Source organism: Argentina silus (assembly GCF_951799395.1).
Source record: "Argentina silus genome assembly, chromosome: 19".
In the NCBI taxonomy this organism is placed as follows: domain Eukaryota; kingdom Metazoa; phylum Chordata; class Actinopteri; order Argentiniformes; family Argentinidae; genus Argentina; species Argentina silus.
The window spans coordinates 11,878,484-11,892,341 of NC_139673.1; the positions used below are offsets into that span (position 1 = coordinate 11,878,484).

General features: G+C 43.5%; 1 protein-coding gene across 1 annotated transcript in view; it reads left to right on the forward strand.

Annotated features, from left to right (window-relative positions):
- Positions 1 to 280: 280 nt before the first annotated feature.
- Positions 281 to 13,858, forward strand: part of mpped2a (metallophosphoesterase domain containing 2a) — a 42,307-nt gene continuing 28,729 nt past the window's right edge. Inside the window, exons 1-3 of the mRNA XM_083691623.1 lie at positions 281 to 442; positions 3,202 to 3,476; positions 13,663 to 13,844. Of these exons, the coding sequence (XP_083547749.1) occupies positions 3,349 to 3,476; positions 13,663 to 13,844 (310 nt within the window). The 5' untranslated portion in view covers positions 281 to 442; positions 3,202 to 3,348. The remainder of the gene's footprint in view (positions 443 to 3,201; positions 3,477 to 13,662; positions 13,845 to 13,858) is intronic.

Genomic DNA, 13,858 nt, shown 5'->3' on the forward strand with positions numbered 1-13,858 from the left:
TAGCGGCTGTGTGAATGGGATGGATAGTGCGCGTTGAGGGGCAGTGCACATACACTGAACCACAGAGTACAACACTGGTGTTGGGAACGGCGCGTGCGCGCACCGTGCCTGTGTGCGCCTGTGCCCGCGCACGGGGGCTGTGCTCTGCTCTCCCTGCTCTCTGACCCCAGTGGCAGTCCCATCTCACTACACCGCACTCCGGCTCCCCCTCTGTCAGATCGAGGCTGCTCTCTCTCTCTCTCTCTCTCTCTCTCCCCCTTCTCCGCCTCTGTCTGTCTCGTTTCCACAAGAGCCAGCCGAGGTCCCTCAGGGTCGAAGGTTCTGCCCTGCCCGCCCAGACTGCAACCTCCGCCGGCCGCCAAAATCTGCATTCTCCTGCATGGATCTGCGTCTTTTGACAGCGTAGAGGGCGACCCTTGGACACGTATCGACCAGGACGAAGGTAGATATTCACCTCTCGCTTTAGCTTTGAAAATCGCAGGCATGGAAGGGGAAAAAAAAGAACATGACACAAAGCCGTAGGTTAGAGGTGCCTTGTCATTTACGAGCAAGAGCAAGAGGTTGGTGTAGTGGTTCGCTGACACTGACTACCCTTGCCGCTATACAATGAGCCAGAACGCAGAGTTCAGGGCTTCCACAGACCTTTTGTGCATTATTGAAAACAGCAATGTTATGGCAAGCGGCGCGCACATCTCGTAATGCGTGGTATCATAAGGGTCAATTTGTTCTCATCTTCTCTCTCCCCGACATAACTAATCTGTTTGTCAGAGAGCATTTATTACTTTCAAATATGCATTTTCAAAGTTGTGAACGTTTATGTTTGCATTGAAATAAAGAGTAGCCTACCATAGTGCAAAAGCATTATGCGAAGCTAAAGCGTGCATTTATAATGCATGGGCAGGTTTTTAGCAAGCTAAGCTACTGTAGCTATTGCAGCTAGCTATACCAAGGTAGCTATAAGCCATCAGTATTGCACAGTACACTCACGTCTGCTATATCAACCATGCTGCTCCTGATTTGTGTGCAGTTTTTTTTTTCTATTTTTCAATGGGAGTGCTGCTAAGAGCGCGGGCAAAGTTCATGAATGTCCTTTTAAAGTGCACTGCTGGCGCCTAAATTTTTAGTTGACTAATTATTTTCTAATCATTTTATGGCTGTGATATATTTGAGGCCTAAGTGTTAAGCACAGAGGGTGGAATCCCGGCGGGCAGTTAGGGCAAGCACTTCTGGCTCCATGTAACTGGTAGAGAGCCGTAAAGTCACGGTTACATTTCTTTGCTACAATTTAGTGGACTACATTTCATCAGCCGGTGATGTGGCCAAGAACACAATGTATCCATGTCTATTGCCGTGTTGATAAATTATAACCAGCCAGTGTTAAACTAAAATGAATCCTCATTTGAACTCAGAGCCCTCTTTTTAGCTTTTTTTTTTTTTTTTTTTTTTTTTTTTTTTTTCCCATTGATGGATTTGTAATTGCGGGTCCTCGGTCCTTGGACCAGAGTGACAGCGTGCAGGAGGTCTCGTATAAAAGGCTGCAGGTGCGATGTCAAGCCCACAGTGGCGGCTGGCAATCACTCAGGGAGGTGACGGGAGCGACATGGTCGAGGCAGGCACGACAGAACAGAAGCCCCGGTAAGCAAGCGCTCAAGAGGGCCGTGCAAAAGCACACTCCATCGGTAACTTTTGGGGCCGCTTTCTTGATGCAGTTTGAGTGATTACGCCAGTGGTCTATCATGCATTTAGTTACATTTTCAGGGGTTTTAAAGATGTATCTAAAAAGCTGGTTTGAAAAAGTTAACTTTTCGATTGCTGTTCTATGCGTATTTGTGGTGTTATGAAAATGGTGTTCCTCATGTCATGAATACTGTAGCCCTATGCATCCAAAAATATTTTCATTGATAGGCCTGTTAACAGCTGATTCTAAAGATAATTTACTTTTGACACAAACTTGAATAGGATTTGAATTAGAAAAGCTACGTTTTGTTCAATGCAGTATTGTTTTTATTAATAAACAGATCGTGATGCTTGTGCATGCAATTATACATTTGATAACATTAGGCTATACTTAGATGTTTTTACCTCGACACACGGCCTGTTGCATTATTCATTGCTAGTCTACTGGAATCGTCCAAGCCATGTGTACAATCATTTAGCACGCATTTGAATGGACTGTGCATTTAACATTTTTACATTGTTTGTACATCTTAATTGGTTGTTTCAGTGCAATGTTTAGTTTTTGTCTATTGTGTTTGAAAGAAGTATTCATAACTGAGTTTAGGCTGTAAGTTTCTTTGCTTCAGGATCTTACATAGAATATAACCAATTGTTTGCAGTGGTTACTCTTGTTTAAGGTTAAATATGAATTACATTAATGAAAGGTTTTAATCATATTGAAATATACTAGATTATTATGGTTATTGGAATTAAATTAGTTTAATTCAGCTTTCGGACTGATTGAAAATATCCACATTGAGTAATACTATTATAGTGGTATATCATTTTCAAGTCAAATCATAGAAATGAAATAATTCTGGAGCAGCATAATATAAGATGCTGAATTCATAAAAACTACATAAATATGTGTATATTATATTTGTACTTCTAAATGACAGAATGGTATAAATTGTTATTACTAAATTATAACCTATGAATTTGGCTACTTGTTTGTTTCCTTGGGATTCATAGAAAGCACCACTAGCCACCAGTAACAATAGTGTTGAGTTCTTGGAAGTACCACTAAGTCCCAGCAATTACAGGTACCCATTGCAACCATATTATAAATACTAGGTAAAGAACATGATTAAAAGTACCATCAAATAAAGTGGCATCAATAATGTTACTTTCAACAGATTTTCAGCTAATATTATGTTTTTTTTTAAATATTTTGTTGCCATATTTTGGTGTGTTATTTACCATAGTGAAGACTTTTACAGCAATGTATCCTTTTGGTGCGTTAGGTCTGGATCCAAGTTTTTATAATCAATTATTTTTCCTTTCAATTGTACATCTCTGAACTACCTATATTTGCTGCTATCCCAATAAACTATTTCCTATTCAGAGAGCTGGACTGGAGTTTTCATTTCCCTGTGCAGAATATGTTTTCCAGTGTCATTTACATGAAAGAAAAGTTGGATGCTTCTCTTTTGTTTAAAACATTTGTTTTAACCACGCTCTGTTTCTCCCCTTGTTTTGGTCCAGATTGCTGTGTGCTTCTGGTCCAGTGTTGTTGGCCCAGTCGTGTGTGTGAGGCGGTCACGGATCTGAGCAGCGCTTCTGAAGGATGACTGCTGCACAGTCCGGTCTTGGATCCTGGTGAACGGTGTCTGATGTCAGAACGGCGGAAGGATGGCTCATGGAATCGCCTCTCAGGGCAAAGTGACCATTGCGGTGGACGAGTACAGCTCCAACCCAACACAGGCCTTCACCCACTACAACATCAATCAGAGCCGCTTTCAACCTCCACACGTCCACATGTGAGTACACACACACACACACACACGCACACACACACACGCACACCCAGAACAGGCTCTCTTTTCTCTCCTGCCATGTAGTCAGTGCTCTTTATTTATTTATTGACCCAGTTATTTAACATTACTCTTGTCTGGTGGGGTAATGTCCTGCTTTTCATCAACGGACCAAAGTGCTCTGACCAACCAGGCCGTTTTTAATTACTGTATGGATAAAGAGACTATGCAGTAGACTAATGTGTTTAACACAGGAATAGTATTTAAGATGTAGAAGGGACATCTTTCGCCAGCCCTGTGTTTCTCAACTCTGCTGTGCTGACAGTGTGAATTCCTAGTCTGCGGTTCATCTCAGGCCTCATCTTAAATATACAATATGGAAATGGGTTTCAAGTCCAGATGCATTAGACTGTATATATCCATCTCAATGGCTGACAAGGTCTAACATGCCCGTCGTAAATCAGTAGCCTTACTCCAATACTTTTAGACTGCGTCCTTCCCTGCCTCCTTCCTGGAAGTCATCACTGATCTAACACAGTTGGGTTGGTTGAAAAGCAATATGTTTCACTGCACAGCTTTCAGTGATAACTTCAGCCAGAAGGAGGATGGGTAAGACAAAAGGATGCATTTTTTAAGTATTCAGATAAATTGAGAGGAAGACTGGTTTATGGAAAGAGATTCTGGAATCCACAGCGTCTTAGGTGTTTACTGATACCCATAGAATGAATTCCACTTTTATGGCCATTTGTATTTTGGTCCTGCTGTTGTACGGTACTAATTAAACTGACAGCCATTCTTAGGAATCCTGGAGACATGTTGAAAAATAACTTAAATAGCAGTTATTTGAATCAACCCCTGAAACATGAATGCTTATGTTTTGAAGTTACAAAATAATTAATTTGTATTTGTTCAAAAAGTATTTTTTCAAGACTATACTGTGTCCATTTATGGATTTTTTTAGTCTCTATTTCAAAGTATAACCCATGGCTGGACCAGGATGTGTTTTAGCTGTGGGGCCTCAGAGTGGAGATGTGTTTGGATAAATACATTAGTCTGTTTCCTGGTCTCAACAGAGGCCTTCAGTGTTTCAGCCATTCATTCTCTATCCGAGTGTATGAGACTGTCAAACCCAGTATCATGTAGACTCACACACACACACCTCCCCGTAAACCCCTCCCCCACCATGTTCGAGTGCTTATAGAATACATGCTCTGTTCTGGGAAAGTAAGGCTTGTTTAGATTTGAGAGATAATGATCCGATTCGCTCGGGGTTAGCTCCACGACTGCATCCAGAGTATTTAGACATAAATAAAGTTGCTGCTCCTCTTGAACCAGAAGAAAAGGGGGGGGGGGGGGGTTGCCTTCTGAAACCCTATCCATGCTAATGTTTTCCCTCCACTGATGGCTCCTCTGACAAGAGGATTTAGATTTCTGTGACTCGTAGTACAGTCGTGTCTTTAGTATCATGTGGCAGGAAGGTAGCGCTATGCGATGCGCACATGGAAGCACACACACACACACACAAACACACAAACACAGGGTGTACACACTGACCCCCATCAGCGGCAATTGCTTGCTAATTCCTTGGAACGTGACCCCGGTGTCAAAGTGAACATTCTTAGGAGCATGGGACCCCTGTCGGCGCGGGACAAACATAGCCCAGCGCTGTTTGTGTTTGGTTTATTTTCCTGCACGTCTGTGTTTTCTCTTTCCCTTCCTCTCCAGTCGTCTCGTGAAGTGAAATGCTCAGCAACTTGAGACATATGCTTTGAGTTGGGCCCGGTAATCACATTGCGTTGAATTTGAGCGGGATATGAGGGAGAATGCGGGGAAGGCCCAGACAGGAGGAGGAGGAGGAGGGGGTTCAGACTGGGACTAAGGGACACTGGACTGTGGGGGTGTAGGTATATGGGCTTAGGGGGTACTTGGCATTCATCCAAGCTCTCTCACTTTCTCTTTCTTCCACACACACACACACACACACACTCAAACTTAAGGCTGCCTTATCCCAGTACGACACACACAGTCCTCTTACCTGTCCTCTAAAAAGAGAAAATGACATTTATGAGCAGAATAAGTCATAGTAATTCATTATATTCAGAGGAGAGAGAATTGTCAGCATGTGCGTCAGCAAGTATTACACTCTCTGTGTTTAAACACAAAGGTAGACACATTCACTTTATTACGGTATGTTTCAGGGGGATTCGTTTGTTGATGAGTCTGTGGAATTTGGAATTGCTCATGTGGCGTTAGAAATTTCTATTTGTTCTCTTTTGCTTTGAAGCCACTTATTTATTCTGTAAAACATTATGCACGCCATACACCCATGCACAACACATTAATTTGATGTGGTTGCATCATCTTTTCTTTCTCTAATTCCAGATTTGACTCTCTCTCGTCCTTCTCCAGATGCCTTGTTAATTATTCCCACTCTCTGAATAATTGAGAAGCTCATAAAAGTGTGAATCATTTAACAACGTCAGTCCAACACTGCGTGCGCGTGTGTGTGCGTGTGTGCGCGCGCGCGTGCGCACGTGTCTGCGCGTGACAGAATCATCGGCACACATTTAAAATGAACACACTCGCATTTCTATTTCAATGTTTTATGATCGACTTCAAAATATGTCCTTTATTTTCCGTGAAGTTTTTTTTCTCGGAGTGATGGGACTTGCTGTTGTAGCTTCCCCTTTGTGAATGAGGAGGGGAGGAGGTGTCTGAAGGGGGGGGGGAGAGAAAGCCCCTGACTGAGTTTGTCACATGATAGAAATATTTCAACAAGCAGGGGATTTTGAGATGGTGATTGTGGAGGGCATTTCTATCTCTCTATGTATGATTGTATTTTACTGCTTGTTTGACTCACATGCTTCGATTTTTTCAAAGCAAAATAGACTGCAAATGACTACAAAAAAAAGATCTCATCCACTAATGCTGCTAATAATCCTGCAGGATTCAATCAGGCTAGCCGAACCTTCTCCTTCCCCTCCTCTCTCTCTCCGCTCCTCTCCTCTATCCTCTCCTCTCTATCTCTCGCCATCCCCTCGTTCTTTTCCTCTCATTTCCCCGACCCTTCGCTGTTTTTTCTCCTCTCCTTCTCTCCCTCTTTTTCTCTCTTTCTCCTCCCTCACCGGTACTCTGTCCTTCTCTCTGTCGATCTCCCCTCCTGGTCCGTCGTCCCAGGCAGTTTGTGGAGAAGCCGTAGTAAGACTTTACCCGCTCGCGGGAAACAAAGAGCTGTTCCCATTTGGTCTCCTTTGTTCCTGCGGCCCCGCCGCTTCTCCTGAGTTGGAATGGAGTGCTTTTGAAACAGGAGAACCCTTGATTAAGTTCCTCTCCCACCCCTGCCCTGCCCTGGCGCTGAAGCATAGGGGAGGGGAGGGGTGGGGGGGGGGGGTTAAGTGACAGTTGACATTCAGCAGGTCTGTTGTTTTGAGATTGAAGCCCTTTTGATGTTCTTGAGATGTTGGCCTTCCAACCCCCTGTACGCTGCAGCTGAGTGCATGTCTCTCGATGATGTCACTTCCCCTCTGCCCACGAGAAATCTACCACCTGGTTCCTTTCATGTGGCGAGCTCACCACCGCTGCCATCAAATCGTTTTGTGGTGACGTTCAAGGTGCAAATGTTTAAGCCGTTTTTTTTCTCCACAAATACACATACACATCGGTCCCGCAATAGCATATTTTCCGATTTGAGGAAAAGGCGCTGCAGTGTCCTTTTGGCGAATTCGTAAATGCCCGTGTGTGTGTAAGTGGCTGTGTGTGTGTGTGTGTGTAAGTGGCTGTGTGTGTTTTGGTGTGCATGCCGTTGTATGTATGTGTATATGTATGTATGTGTATATGTGTGTACGAGTATATGTGTACTAGTGTATATGAGAGTATGTGAACTGCCTGAAGAGCTATTCACTCTGCCGTGTATCAGGCCTACTGTGGAGATGCCTGGCCCCTCCCTCCCCACCGCCAGTGTCCCCTCAGCATCTCTCTGGTTGGCTTTAAAATCCTAATTCCCTGGCACTGTGGCGCCGTGTCTTTCTGTGCCCATCACCCCTATAGCCAGAGGCCTGTCAGCAGCACAATTAAGGGCTGTGCCATAATGAAAGGAGCATTAGCAGAAGCAATTTATTCCTCAATGAAGAGCCGGAAGGTTCCGTCCGTGCTGATATTCAACACAGGGCTTTGTGTGCCATGCTTTCCCATTATGGCAGGAGAGTACAGTAGCAGGGAGGGGCAAGCTGGATGCTCCTAGGGTGAGTGTAGAGAGGGGAAGGGGGAGGTTGACGAGAAGGCGATAGAATATGTTTGTTTTGTATTTTTGTGTACATGTGATTGTCTACGATACCGCACTGGTGTTACACTTTATTTTTTTTATTTCAAATGTTTTATTTTTTACCGTCTCAACTCTCTTTCTGCTTCTGTCTCTTTGGGTCTCGGAACCTTATTCGTTCTCTGGTTCCATTTCTCTTTCTAGCTCTCCCTTGCTGCCTCGCTCGCTCGCTCTCTCTCTCTCTCTCTCTCTCTCTCTCTCTCTCTCTCTCTGTTATTCCTGTGTTCATTTTGTTCCTCTGAAGTTTATTGAATTAGCACAGACAGCTGAAACGCAGAAGATAAGAGGCGCTCTCTGCTCTTCACTGAGAAATGGTATTGCTCTGTGGATGAGTGAGCTGGTGTGTGTGTGTGTGTGTGTGTGTGTGTGTGTGTGTGTGTGTGTGTGTGTGTGTTGTGGGGGGGGGCGGTGGGGGGTGAAGGTGGACCAATATGTTTTGATGTTTTCCCCTGAAAGAGCAATAAATGAAGTATCCTACAAGCTTAGAAGAACAGTAGTACATATTTGTTACCAGCCCAGCGATGATTATCTTTTTAATTTGGCTCCATAGCTATTAGATCTCTGGACGCACACACACACACACACACACACTCTCTCCTCTTCTTCTGCGCACATGCTGTCTTGCACAGATTATTAACATACACACAAACAAATACTGTGCGCGCACACACACACACACACACACACACACACACACTTCCACTGCCAGTGGTGTAGTTCTGACAGAAGGTGATAGGGAGGAAAAGTCCATTTGCAGTGGTTGATCTGCGCTGTGGTGATGCTATCCCCATCAAAGGTTGTGGTCTGGAGGGGGTGTTTCTACGCACTGCATGTCTCGGCTTCTAAACACGCTTCACAGAAAACCGTTCAGCCACACAGCCAGGGGCTGCACCAAGCCTCTTCACTCCAACTGCGCTCAAATACACTCACTACAAAATAGCACCATTTCAACACCTTCATTGAAGCGTATGCTTAGAAATGGTCATTCATTAGTTAAGTTGCTTCTTGTAAGTCGCCTATTTTGAATGTTTGAATAGACCTAAATCATTTGTTTGTGCATTTATTGTGAGCATTCGAACAGTAACAGTCATGGTTTATAATGCGGTCGGTGGTTAACAAACGATCTAAGAAGGCCTGCCAGTAAAGTGTGATTTTTTTTAGAGTGAAATTAGTTGTTTTAGATAAGATTAAAATCTGTTTGCCTCTCAGTGAGGAGAGAGAGAGAGAGAGAGAGAGAGAGGTATCAAGAGCAACCAACCTAAGATGTTAACGTTGGTTCAATCTGTCTCGGCTGTTTGCTTCAGTAAAAAAATCCTCCAAAATAATTGTACCTATCACCTGCCTTGACATGCCATTATTGTAATAATCATACTTTTGTATGAGGTCATTTGAATTTAAAATATTTCCTTAGGATGCCCTGTGGAGGGAAACATGCAGGCAAATTGAGACGGGTAATTGCATATTTATTAACTTAAAGTAGGACGGGGTCGTCTCCAGTTGGTTAGTGATTCAACATTTGCCCTTTGACCCCAAAGGCTGTAGATTGAGCTCTCCCCATTAGTGGGCTATTGACTAGAAAACCATTAAAACATGACAACTGCAGACAGAGTTGATTGGGAATGAAGGAGGGATAGAGGAAGAAGGAGGGATAGAGGGGTGGAGGTGATTATAGTCAGATCTGGTGGACGCAGGTGCCTCTCAGTTCAATAGAGAGGCCCCTTCCTTGTCCCACCCCACAGACAATGATTGACACCTCCTACTTGTAGCTCAGACAAGTAGGCAGTGCAGGGGTCGTTGACCTCACTGACCCTAACCAGACAGAGGGGGCTGGCCAACGGTTAGACCGGGAGTGCCACTACGCTCCCTCTGAAAAGAACTAAATCTGTCCATCCCCCTCTCCTTCTCTCCGCTGTGTTTCAGAATAGCTGCCCCTCACCCTCCAACCATTCCACCAGACTTCATAGTCACAGATTATCCAATTACTGATATTGGGACTAGTTTTTAGAACCTGTGGATAGCCTAGGAAACCTCTCTCACTTTATGTATCACTCTTTCTCTTTGCAAGTTATGAGTGAGTACTTGAGTATATGAGATGGAAGGACAGTTCACAACAATTGTGAAATTATTATTATTCAATGTCTGATTCATTCACTTATTGGTGTATAATGTGCTATGTGTTTTAGTACATAGCCTAACCGAGCACATTGCCAAAGGCCCAGGTTTGTTCAAACCGCCTTTCTCTGACAGAGAAATACCTCAAACTCATTCATTACAGCTTTAAAGGTTTTCCGAAACCGCGTTTTAAGTCCAAATGAAATGTGGAATCACTCAAACTCTGTGAATCAGAGGCCAGCATCATAGAAGATGTTATCTGCTGTGAGTTAAGTGTCACGTTCAGGAGAGCGAGCGAGCCAGCGCTGAACTTTGACCCAATTTACTTGTGTGTTTTTCCAAAAGGCCGCAGAGCCAAGTGTGCTCTGTCAAATGAAATATCCTCCTACGGACATCAGAGCCCTCCCTCTCTCTATACACCTCCCTTCTCTCCCTCTCTCTTTACCTCCACTCTCTCTCTCTCTCTCTCTCTCTCTCTCTCTCTCTCTCTCTCTCTCCCTCTCCATACTATATGACACATGCAACCAATAATGTGGTCTGCTTTCTATCCACAGCTTTTCCTGTGGTTTTAGTAGCACTGAGGGGTATTCAGCATGTAACTTTCTGTGTGTTTTAGGTTTACCCTGCAATATGTAATATGTGTGTTCTGGAGGAACACTAACTGGAGTTATGTGTCTTTGTTATTAGAGAAACTGTTTAAGAGCTATTTTAGTTTAGTGATTTTTGTGAGATCATATTTATAGTTTCAGTGTTTTAATGGCACTGAAATATTGTTGTTTCATATATATATACATATATATATATATATATATATATATATATATATATATATATATATATATATATATATATATATATATATATGAGAGAGAGAGAGAGATATATGTGTATATATATAGATAGATAGATAGATATTTAATGTTCTGTGTTAAAATTGTCAGTGGTTCAATATTGAGTATTACAGTGATTTGGGGATTTCACACTAAAATAGTAGTTTTATCGCTTTCTTCACCCCCCTCTCTTTCACTCTCACTCCTCCTCTTCATCCCTTTCTCTGTTTTATAGCAGAGGTATATAACATGGACCCCTCTGCCAGAATAATCCGACTGTGGCGACGGAATAATCCACAGGCTAGACGATTCCTCTACCCAGTTCTGAGCCTGATGACAATCTCAGTGTCGAGGAAAAAGAGAGTGCACGATTCAATCCTGGAGTTTTTCCTCCTCTTTCTCCTCTGCTTATGTCTTGCAACAACAGTTCTGCCTTTCGCGTTGATTATTGACATACTGCATGCTAACCGGCTAAATGCTGAGCATGTAGCCACTAACGACCCATTAAGAAAACACCTCCCACAAGACTGGGAACAGCCTGTGTGTTTGTGTTTGTGCAATGTCTGTCTTTCGTTCTATCTTGTCTTTTAGTGTGTGTGTGTGAGAGAGAGAGAGAAAACCTTTTCCCTCTCTCAGACTGATGCAGTATTATCTGGTTGGTTCAGAGCCTTGGCATGGCCTGTACTAATTCATAGGGGCTGCAGGTATTTACTTTCATTCTGGATTCAATCTCAAAGGAGATGAGCGGGAGTTCGCTTTTCTCCTCTCTTCTTTTCTGTGTGTGTCTGTGTGTGTGTCTGTGTGTGTGTCTGTGTGTGTGTGTGTGTCTGTGTGTGTGTGTCTGTGTGTGCGCGCACCCTTAACTAGAACTGTCGAATCCTCTAAAGCTCCACAATGTCTCGACCCTCAGTCCACCAAATCTAATCAGCTATCCTAACGTGTGTTTGTGTGTGTGTGTCTTCACGCTGCACACACACACCACATACAAGGACTTATTTACAGCACCCAGTCAATAACAAATAACGTTTTCTCTGCCATAAACTTTCTCATTTAATTTTTACCTATCTGTATTTAGAGGTTGTTTTTTTTGGAGCATGCGGCTGGTCACCGTGAGATAGAGCCTGGCCTACAGTCAAGCTTTCTTCCCCTCCCCTCTCCTCTCCTCTCTTCCCCTCCCCTCCCCTCTCCTCTCCTCTCTTCCCCTCCCCTCTCCTCTCCTCCTCTCTCCTCTCCTCTCTTCCCCCTCTCCTCTCCTCTCCTCTCATACAGCCCTGCTACAGTATAATCTGAGAGGCTAGTTTATATTCCTCCCCACTGTGCTACATCAATAGTGTTTTCTTTCCCCTTAAGCCCAGTAGACAACGTTGCAGCTACAAACGCCGAGATGTTGAATTGAACCCAACAGAAACTAGTTGCTAGAGGTGCACCTTGCCTGCGAAATAGTGGTATAATTATATAGATATAATTATATATTTCTGCTCTCTGGGCTCGAAAGGCTGTGTTTATTAGACGCTCTGCAGGGGGAGAGAACAGCATCTTTGTCTTGAAACAGAACTATCTCTGATGATCTGCCTTGGCGGTGCATTTTGGTCCCCTTATTTGTGAGGCAATTTCAGTGTGCCCCCATTTTCCTTTTCAGACTTATTTTCCTTTTGTGTTGAGATGTCTATCTGGTCCCATCTCTGTTAATGACGTTTGTGTTTTTTCTTTTATCTTCTATCTTTTATTTTTTCACGGAGCTGTGTGTATATTTGTGTTTTGTCTTTTTTTTATTTTGTGTGTGTGTGTGTGTGTGTGTTTGTGTGTGTGTGTTAGGTTGGAGATTGGAGTGTTGATTAGCCGGCTGATGTTGTGGAGTGACATCCCCCCTCCTAATGAAATAATGGGCGAGTCGCAGAGTGGTGGGGATTGCACATTGCTGACTTCAATTACAGACAAAAAATCTCTCTCTCTCTCCCTCCTTTCAGACGTAGAAAAGTATTTTTCTTCCTCTTCTAGCAGACATGCACACATTGGAAAAATAAATACAAGGAAGCCCAGGCGAGACTTTGGTCTAAGTGATTTTTCTTTTCACAAATGGATAGAAAATACATGCCTCGCTTTAATTTACCATCCTTTAAGTGAATTTGACGCCACAAAAAAACTCTGATCCTCATCCGTCTCCTTCTTTTCAAAGCCCGACCTTAGTGCTGGTATGGATGTTTTAATGTCTTGACTACTTATTTTTTGGCCTATTGTAATTCCCTTTCTCTTCTTGTGAAATGCATTTGGCGTTCTCTTTTCTTTTTTTTTATATCAAATACAGTCTGTCGAAATGACCATGTTTTAGCTCTCCATGTGGCGTCATTTTCGACGACAAATAATAGTCATTTTAACGTTATTCAGGTTGCGCTGAAAGCTACCATTATGTTTGCCTGCCATTTCAGTAAATACAGTATACAGATACAAAATTGTCAATGTCTGTTGATGTTCCGAAAAATACATCTTCCTGCTGAGTTCTGACATGGTAGAATAACAACAATACCCCGACTAGTGAGTCTTGCTTTCAGTACATTTCATTTAGCAAAATTTTGGAAACTGCAATAAAGACCCTTTTCCTTGACGTGTTGTTGACTTTAGAGAAACACTGTGTGTGAAGTTGGTCCTGACTGGAAGCGGTTGTGATGTCCAGCCTAATGCTGACATGCAGGCAGCGCTCCGACATTCCCACATTTGTAGCTGACCTCATGGCTGTGATGTTCCCCCCAGGAATTGTGCTACTGAATGACTAAATCTTTCTCTTTTTCTTCTCTTTCCCCCTCTCCTATTCCTTCTCTGCTCCACTTTCTCCCTCTCCCAACTGTTTTCCGGTACGCTCTTTCTAATTCTTCTCTCTCTCTCTCTCTCTCTCTCTCTCTCTCTCTCTTTCATTCTCTCTCTTTCCCCCTCTCAGGGTGGACCCTATACCATACGACACTCCTAAGCCGGCGGGACACACGCGGTTTGTGTGTGTGTCGGACACACACTCGCGTACAGACGGGATCACCATGCCCTATGGGGATGTGCTGCTGCACACAGGAGACTTCACCGAGCTGGGCCTGCCCTCAGAGGTCAAGAAGTTCAACGAGTGGTTAGGTACAGAGCCTTTT